This window comes from Fukomys damarensis, unplaced genomic scaffold (assembly GCF_012274545.1).
Source record: "Fukomys damarensis isolate Sample0158 unplaced genomic scaffold, DMR_v1.0_HiC HiC_scaffold_11, whole genome shotgun sequence".
Lineage (NCBI taxonomy): Eukaryota > Metazoa > Chordata > Mammalia > Rodentia > Bathyergidae > Fukomys > Fukomys damarensis.
In genome coordinates, this window is record NW_022900923.1 from 22428167 (window position 1) to 22438258 (window position 10092).

General features: G+C 34.3%; 1 protein-coding gene across 1 annotated transcript in view; it reads left to right on the top strand.

Annotated features, from left to right (window-relative positions):
- Positions 1-10092, top strand: part of Tor1aip1 (torsin 1A interacting protein 1) — a 29339-nt gene that overhangs the window by 1809 nt on the left and 17438 nt on the right. Inside the window, exons 4-7 of the mRNA XM_033761963.1 lie at positions 1099-1173; positions 4673-4732; positions 5592-5636; positions 9724-9765. Coding sequence (XP_033617854.1) covers positions 1099-1173; positions 4673-4732; positions 5592-5636; positions 9724-9765 — 222 coding nt within the window. The remainder of the gene's footprint in view (positions 1-1098; positions 1174-4672; positions 4733-5591; positions 5637-9723; positions 9766-10092) is intronic.

The window sequence follows — 10092 nt, forward strand, 5'->3', positions numbered from 1 at the left end:
ACACACTGTTGGTGGGTGGGTATGGCAGTGCACGCCTGTGATGCTAGCATTCAGAAGGCTGAGGCAGGAGAGTCGCCGTGAGTTTGAGGCCATCCTGAAACACATAGCAAGGCCCTGTCTCAAAAACCAAAAAAGGAAAAGACTGTAATTAATTAAAAGTCAGATAGTGAGCCAGTTTCCTTAATGCCATAATACCAGATGTAACACGGTCGCAGATGAAGTTTATGTAAAGCACCTGCCTATGAGGGAAAAATCAGAACATTTGAGTCACAATGGGTTACATAGTTAATTGTAGACAAAGTACCTGTATATGGATTTTTCGATTTAAAACACAGTAAGTAGTAGGCCTCGGGTTTACTTGCTCACATTTAAAAGTGCTAATATATTTAAAGACTAGATTTGGCAAGCTCTTTGTTAAAGGTATGTCAGTTACTTTTGGATGTAATAATTCAAGACAGTTTTGCCTATATAATATGTTAGTTTTGTTTCTAAATTGATAGACCTTGAAGGATTCTGTGTATTTCTTTCAGTACCTGGGAGAGTGCCTTGCCTATAGGAGGCAGAGTAAATTTGTCACTTTGTATTAACTCTCGCACAGGGCCTAGGAATTTATCTATTTTAGTAAATCTTCCAACTGTACTCTTCTACATCATTTTTAATATTCAAGCCATCTTTTGACTACATATGCTTTTGTCATAAAGCAGTAGTGGTGAATATTTGGGGGGTGTACTGGGCATCAAACCACTTCAGAGGCAGGCTGCTGAACCAGAGACAAACCCCTGGCATCTTTTCTTTTCTTTTTTTCTTTTCCTTTCTTTTCTTTTCTTTCTCCCTTGCTTCCAGATCAAATTCAGGTCCTGGTGCAAGGCAGGCAGGCGCTGGAACCACTGAGCTAAATCCCCGGCATTTGTTGAATTGCTTGCACTGTCTTAGGAGTAGTTTGATTTTTAAGCTTTGGTGAACTTAATCACACATTTCTAAAGAAATGAACTCCTACATTTTTGCTTATATATTGCTGCTAAGTATGCATCATCTGTGTTATCTCCCAGGCCATGTACTATATCCTGGATTTTAACTCTTACCATGTCTTTTCTTTAGAGGATGAACCATCTTCTCAAACTGTTACAAACCAAACAGTCTCAAAGAAATCTGTCAGAACACAAGAAGTTCCAGGTAAGAATAGTTCTGTTTTTTCTTCTTACTTGCCACTTCAGGATTGAAACCAGGGCTTTTGCAGTGAGCTACAGCCACAGCCCTTTTTTATTGTGAGACAGAATCTCACAAGTTGCTAAATTACTCATGCTGATCTCAAACTCAGCCTCAATCTCCCAGAGTGCTGGTATTACACATATACATCACCCATCCTGGTTAACCTGCCACCTTTTTAAAATACAAATTCATCAGAGCTGGGCATGGTGGCACACGCCTGTGATCCTAGCACTTGGGAGGCTGAGGCAGGAGGATTGCCATGAGTTTGAGGCCAGCCTGAGCTGCATAGTGAGATCAAAGTCAGTCTAAACTACATAGTGAGCCCCTGTCTCAAACAAACAAAAAAACAGATTCATCAAGGATCCCTCATTCAGTGTTTTTGTTGTTCTCTGAATTAAGCAGTGTTAATATGTGTCCAAAAAAGACAAGGTTGGACCCTTGAATATGTACTCACAACGTGCCACTTTGGATGTGTTAATTCTTATAACCTTTCAGGATAAGTAGTATAGCCATTTTATTAATGAGAAAGGAGCTTAGAACATCTAAGTTTCTCTTAAGAACATGTGATATGTGACTGAACCAAAATTCAGATCCAGCTTTCTTCAAAACCCTTTCATTTTCCTAAAGAACCTTGCCATTACTGTCCCGTGTAGCAATTAGCTGGTTGGTAAAGTTGTTAAATGTCAAATGATTATGTCACATTGCCCTCTATTTTAAAATTTCTGTGTAGGAAAATATTCACACAATATTATCTTGTCATTGTAATATTGTTTCATCTGGGCCAGAGAATTAGCTCAGTCCTTCTACTGCCTGCCTCACAAGTGCGAGGTCCTGAGTTTGAGCCCCAGTACCAAAAATATATATATGTATTGTTTCATCAAACCCAAGATGCCATCATTTGTAAGTTACACCATCATTGTTTTATGTGCCACCTAGAGGAAAAAGTACTTCCTATATTCTGGTAATTTATTGTAATAAGCCATGGGTTATTCCCAATTTCAAAGATATTAGAGTATTAAAGTCTTAGAATCAATGGAATGTAGAATTAGGGTACATTTAATAATTTGCTTAAGTTTTTAAAAGTTAAAAATATTTTTTGAAACTAAGAAAGGATTAAGGTCAATTTAGTTTTTAATGCTTTGGCTATTCCAGTTATTTTTCTTTTATTGACAATAGGAAAATCCCTCAAGTATAAATGATTGGAATTGTCGAAGCTAAAATTTTTTATTTATATTTGGATTGGTTTTGGGTTTTTTTGAGACAGAGTAGCACTGCCATGTAACCCAGGGTAGCTTTGAACTCACGCTGCCCCTGCCTCACCCTCCAAAATGGTGGAATTGCAGATGTGTTTATGCCACCATGCCCAGCTATTCCTGGATTTTATTGCCCAGGACTTGATTTATTTATGTTACTTCTAATAAGGTTATTATTTGGACTTTTCTATTCTCAATTTAGAATATAATATGTTTAGTTCTGATTCACTTTCAAATAAACACACATTCTTTATTTCTTGAATACCCTGTGTTACTGTGCTAATATTTTTGAGTTTTTGTTTTTGGGACAAGGTTTAGCTGTTGCAGATCAGGCTGGCCCTGAACTCACTGTGTAGCCCAGGCTTCCATAAACTCACAAGAATCCTCGTGCCTCAGCCTCCTGAATGCTAGGATCACAGGCATGCACCACCATGCCCAGCTACTGTGTTAATATTATAAAATATTTTAGAAAACTACATTAAGTAATGAGTGCTGTAATCATATTTTCCAGGCTGTTTGGAAAGAAATCATAATCTTTGAGTTTATCTTCAAATTTAGTTGTATGTCCTAGAAAAGCAGAAATATGTCAGTTTTTAAATCTAGACTAAGTTTATAAAAATGCCTTTTCTCACAGCACCATAGAGTTTGAAGCAGAAGTATCGAAAGTTTGAACCCAACCCGGTAAATTTAGTGATTTAGCAAGACCCTGTCTCAAAATTTTAAAAAGAGCTGGGGATATAGCGCTCTGCAAAGATCCTGCTTTCAGTCCTTAATACTGCAAAAAAAGAAAAATTGAAATTGTTACCCTGAAGACTTGAGTATTAGACTCTAGACCATTATAAAACTGTTGTATATTAGAATATATTGAACAAGTTTTTTAAAAAAAGTTTAAATTAGACCTGTATTTAAGGACTATTTATAAAGGCATGGCTGTATGATGTGGAAGTCACTGGGTCTTGGTCAAGTTCCTACCCACCTTGAACCTCAGGCTGGTATAGTACAACTGCGGTATTGGTCCTATGTAGTTTATAAAGCCCCTGGAGAAATGAGATAGTACGTGTGAAATCACATTGTACACAAAATTTGCAGATAACCCCCCTCCCCCGTTCTCATGGAACTACAGAAGAGATGTGGAATTCAGAAAATATTTGTTGAGCACCTGCTTTGTGCCATTCTCACACTTGATGCTGGATGCAATGATGACAAGTGAGGGATACTAGTGACTTTACTCTCCTGTACCTCTCTCTGGTGTTGTTTCCTTGGAGCACCTTACCTAGGGTTTTATATGATAAGACATACAAAAAATGCTTAAATCGAAAGATGGAACTGAAATAGTCATTGAGATATAGATAGAGTTATAGATTTTTTGTTTTTAAATATAGCTTAGGAAAAACCCAACAAGACTGGATTTTCAGTTTTAAGCTTTAATTAAACATGAAAAGTTTGGAATACAGAGAAAAAGTTGTAATACTGGAGCTAATGGTAAGTAAAATTTACCTTTATCAACATACATACAAGATTTATTTTTAAAGCTATTTATGTAAATTATAAATAGCTAATGAATAAAATACTAACAACTTTCTATAGAGATGATTGAAACAAAACAGTAGAATCCAAAATCAGGTGTATATTGGGTTTTAAGTTATGTTGTGTGAGACTGATTTTCTAGACTAAAACTATCATGTTATTTAATGAAATTGACTTCCCCATTAGTCCTACGCCTATGGCTAACATTAACATTTTATTTAAAATTAGCCTTTACATTTCCTGGACAAACACAGTAAATAGTTGAAGGAAATACATTATCTCTTGGGGAGCTAATTCTAAAATTAAAATATGACATTAATCATAATAAGCGTAAGTCACAATGGAATAGATCATTGAGTCGATACTTTATAGTTCAGATTTTGGTTGTTTGAGCAATTTAGAAGAATTTTATTTACAATTCTTTTATACACACACACACACACACACACACACACACACACCCACACACCCACACAATGTGGTCTACTGAAAACAATCGCAAATTTTTCCAAGACCTTGAATTTATGTGGTAGGAAATTTATTTCTACTTCATTTTTGTCACTTACTTGGAGAAAACTTATCTTTAGTTCTGTAGCATAATGAAAAGCTCTATAAGCATGTATTGATTAAATAAAGGGATTATTTATAACAAAACTTCTTTTTTTAATGTTTTCTTGTATCAGTGACCAGTGAAGACCCTGTAATTAGCCTTTGTAGACCCCCTCTGAGAAGCACAAGATCTGGTAAGGGATTATTTTATCTGTTGGTTTAACTTATAAACATGATTTGATTTTTAAATTAGTATATATTCTTATATGGTTTAAAACTCTAAAGTTGCTATAGATGTACAGTGAAGTTTCCTTGTGTCCACTGTCTCTTAGCCATTTGATCTCCTTGTCAGAAGCAACCAGTGTCAGTTTACTAAGTATCATTCTGGAGATATTTTTGGATAGTTAAGAAAATTCATGTGTAAATTACCTTTTTCTCCTTTTTTAAACAGAAATTTTGGCCTGATAAATATTTTTTTTCTGTACCTTCTTGTTTACTTTTAGTTTTCATGACATTGGGAAATCTTTCATATCAGCTTATAAAGGACTTCCCCATTTTCTTTAAAAGGTTCTTATATATTGCTGTGCTCACATGATGCTTTTAAAGTAAGATCGTAGACTTTTTTTCTTCACAGTATACCACTGATTAAAAAATTACAGGCAGGCTTTGTAGGAAGACTGAAGCTATAAAAATTTCCTTGCCTCAATTACATTTCTTTTTTACTAAAACCTTAAAAACTATTGCCCTTAAATTGATTCTATGACTAAGAAAGAAAAGTAAAAAGTTACATTACACTATCTACTTGCACTTCATTTTCTGTGTTTAATTGGATGCTTTGTCTTGTAACTAAAATGGAAATTTATCTTTACAGTAGATTTCTATTATTTTTCAATCATTCCCTTTAAGAAAGAATTATGGTTTTTATAAAATATAATAGTTGACTATCCTTGCAAGTGTTAGAATGATAAAAATCTGTTAAGGTTTTAAACTTGTAGTAAAGAACCATATGACACATTTCCTTACAGCTCTAATCATTTTTCATCTCTCTTGCAGATTCAGCATACAGAACAAATGAAAATACTAAAATGAAAGAATTAGGTTTGTTTATTTCTAATTCTGTTCGTTAGCTCAGCCTCTGAGACACTGTTCTAATAACAATGATTTACCTTAATAGTCTCAATTTTTATTCAGTCAGAAATTATCTTATACTATCATTTAAATTCATATAAGAACATGAAATAATTTATTGTATTTTTCTGGCCTTTGTTAAATTCCTACTAAAGAAAGGAGATATCAATTTAGCAGTTAGGGTTTTTCCCTTGACTTAGAAAATGAATTTAGGATTTTTAAAATAAAAAGTTCAATATTTTTTGTCATATTTGTCAAACTAGTTTAAATTATTTTCAGTGCTTGTCTTGGTTTTATTTTATTTTATTTTTTTGGTACTGGGGATGGAACTTGGGTCCTTACACTTGCAAGACAAGTGGCAGCACCACTGAGCTAAATCCCCAGCCCACACAGTGCTTGTCTTGAGATACAACATGTGATAACATGAACTGTTAATTTTAGGTGAACCTACATTAAATGTGGTTGGGCTTAATTTTACATTTTAAGGCAAAAAGAAAACTTCATTTATAAGTATGCTATATTTATGCTTAAGTACAGGCTGATTTTTAGAGACTTTAGGATTTCTAGCATCTAGGTGCTAAAAATGATTTTTGCAATAATCCAGCGTATCCTGTATAATATAATTCTACACAGTTTCTCAAGTAGTCTATTTAAAAACAAAATTTTTTTGTAAGCCAAGACTCTTAATTGGGAGGGAATTTGGAGCTGAAATAACCCAACGCTTACTTTGCTGTGTTTCAAAATCATTTCATTTTATAAGTATTTTATGATAAAAATTTAAGTAGAAAAAGTGTTTTCCAATTGAAGTAATTTTCTATAGATTGGTGTAAAGAACAGCACCCTTTGATTCCTTTTATAGTAATGTTTCATGTCTAGGATTATATGCCATGGCCATTTGTGGTGTTTAGATACTTGTGATATCTCCTTCCTGCTGCCCATTCTTGTGTCCTCAAAAGTATCATTGGTATTGAACAGCCTTAGATGTATCTATCTTAGGGATCAGCAAGCTACAGCCTTTAGGCTGTCCCATAATCTGTTTTGTTTTGTTTTAATATTTCTGTCCCATAATCCATTTTTGTATGGCCCACAAACTAAGAAACAGTTTTTACATTTTTGAAAGAAAAGCACATGTGACAGAGATCTTAAATGACTCATGAAGCCTGAACGATTTATTACGTGTCCTTTTATGGAAAAAAAGTGTGCCAACTCATTATTTATATTGATGGCAGAAACAAAGCAAGTCACCCATATTGTCATTTATTTGTTCCAAGAATAAATTCAGGATTTGACTTTTGTGTGCTAATTTTCCTTTGATAAAGCACTCAGTGTCATTTGTAATATTTTTGTTTTTATCCCCAGATGAAACACTGAGTAAGTAGTTTGTTTTCTTGAGTACCCTGTAGTCCTCACACCAAGCATATATCATAAAGTCTTAGGTGTGTAGTGGAAATGGTGGGCTTTAAAAATATCTAGGGACACTTACATGTCTTACAAGCTCTTAAGAAAGCATGTCTTATTTGCATGTTATATGCATAGTTATATAAATAAATAAAACTGCTGTACAAAAAGGGAACTATTATAGGTAATTAGAAAATAAAATAAAGGAGGAAATAATTCCTCCTGTAAGGGATAGAAATATTAATTTAAAAATTTTTAAGAGAAATAGCACTGAGACCAGTTTGACTTTTCTTTTTAAAAAAAAAAAATAAAGAACAGTCTCCTTTAGAGCTTAGATTTAAATAGCACATACTGTACATATCAAACTCTGGGCTTTTAGGAATAAGGTGATTTTATTAGCAATTTCCTCAGGGTTAGCTTTCTTCTACAATGTATGTTGGCAGACATGCTTTAGATACGGATTTGCACTTGCCACCATCATCAAGTAGTAGTATTTTCAGTAGAATTCAAACTTTAACCAGTACTATAGTATTAATGTGAAAAAATTTCCATTTCACCATAGAATTTTTTTGGCGATTTCTTTCCACAGTCTTCATTCCTGTCGCTCTAAAAGGAGTGACAGAACAACTCTTCAAAATAAAGACTTTATTCATGAATTGCAAAGAGTTGCAGTTCAGGATATACATGTAATAGCAGACCATAGGTACATCAAAAGGGGAAGGTGCAAGAAGCTGCTTTTAAAGACAGAAGAGGAGCTACATGAGTTATTTTTAAATAAATCTCATTGGCTGCACAAGCAATTGTAGGAATTGGTGATTATTTGTTGGTAATACTAGCTGTTGCTAGAGTAATATCTTCATAGAAGTGACTAATCAGGAGCTGGTTTCAGAGACACCTTATAATAGTTCTTATCATCAGCATACATGCATGAAGCTGGACGTGGTGGCATATGTCTGTAATCGCAGCACTCAGGAGGCTGAAGCAAGAGGATCATAGTGAGTTCGAGGCCAGCCTGGACTACATAGTGAGACCCTGTCTCCAAAACAAAACAAAACAAAGCATACATGCTTTAAGATTCTTCCTTCATGGCCTCCCAGCTCCATTTTGTTTAGTGTTGTTTAGCTCCATTTTGGTACTGACAGCTTTTACACTTTTAAAAAGTGGCCTGCTCCATAAACTCTTAAAGTCAATCCCTATCCTAGACAGGTGACATAAAATTGGACAGCTTATTTTGAATAAAGACCTGGTTAGAGAGGCAGTGAGAAAATAAAAATAAAAATAAAAAGCATATAGAGGTTAAAACCAATAGAGAAAAAAGCAGAAAAGAAACATTCTCTCAATTTAATTGAAATGTAAATCATGCTGCTTCTCTATGATGATCATTTGATATGTAAAAATACTGCATTTGAAAGTTTTTAAATATGTTTTAAAATTTGTTTAAATTCTCTATTGCTCGGAGAAACAGCAATGTATATGCCCCTGCTGAAAATAGGGAAAGGGTTTTGTAGGGTTTTTTTGTTTTGTTTTGTTTTTTTACTTTTCTTATTTTCTTTTTGGATATACCAGTGCACTAAAAACCTGATTTGAGAAGGCTAAGGCAGGAGGACAACCTAGGCAACTTAGCAAGACACTATCTCATGGCACAAACCTGTAATCCCAACTCTTATGGAGACTGATTCAAAATAGCAAGTTTGAATCCTGCCTGAGCAACTTGGCACAACCTGGCCACAAAATTTTTTAAAAAATTAACACCTTCACGACAGGGCTGTAATTTGTTTGTCTCACTGCCTAGAGGCTCGAAACCACTAGTGGTACATGTATGGCTGTCCCATCCAGTGGTGCAGGCCGCCTAATGGGACAGTCATGCATGTATGTCTGGCGGTTCAAGCCAGTGGAAATGTATTAAAAGGGCTACAGACGTAGCTCAGAAATTGAGCACAAGATTTAAACTCCCATGCTACAAAAAAGAAAGGAAAGGAAAAGAGAAAGAAGGAGGGAGGGAGGGAGGAAGGAAAGAAAGAAAGATGAAGGAAAAGAAAAGAACATTGGGAAGGGAGGGAGAGGGGAGAAAGGGAAGAGGTGAACTTAAAAAGGCTTGGAATACAGCTCTTTGGTAAAGCACTTGCCTAGGATGCACGAGACCCTAAATTCAATCCCCAAAACTACAGGGAAACAAACAAATTTTTTTGTTTAAAAAATGGTTTTTCAGTTCCGCTGGCTTTTAATGGTAGCATAGGCAATCTGGCAAAAAGAATAATAATATATCCATCTATAAGGACTAGAATATTTATTGTTGTAGTATTTAGTGTTTTCTGCACATACAAATTACATTTTAGAATACAAGTAGACCAATGACTAAAGGAAAAATAAACACTATTTTTGATTCTATTTTACAGAGTTATTTCTGACTCAGCCAGAAGGAAATAATAGATTAGTGATTTAACAGAAAAAAACATTGATTGTATTTTTTTTTTTTTTTTTTTGGTACCGGGGATTAAACTTGGGTCCTTATGCTTGCAAGGCAGCCAGTGGAACCACTGAGCTAAATCCCCAGCCTAATTGATTGTATTTTTATGTTTGTTTCCCTAAATTAGCTACTCTTATTTATCCTTGGCTTTAGTTTTTTAAATTATATACACATATGCTTTTTCTCTTCCAGAAGCCTCTAGTGTTGAAGAGAAGGTCAATTTCTCAGAAGAAGGTACTTCTTTCTTAAATATCATATATTATATTCTTTGTCTTTATATTAGAAGCAATATCTTTTTCTTTGGGAAAAAATTATGAACTTAAGCAAGATAAAATCACATAGAATGACTGATTGGAATCCTTCTGTACATTTTAAGTACCATTTTGTCTGAGATACTTTTAAGCAAGGTTAGTATATCCATTTCTAGCACATGCTGGCCTTTGCTTAATTACTTTTCCAAATTCTTATAACTAATCTGTGTTTGAAAACTACAGACTTAAAATTTAGTTCCTTTTCAAGCTAGCATAATCTATAATTGGTCTTCCATATACTGAAATATTT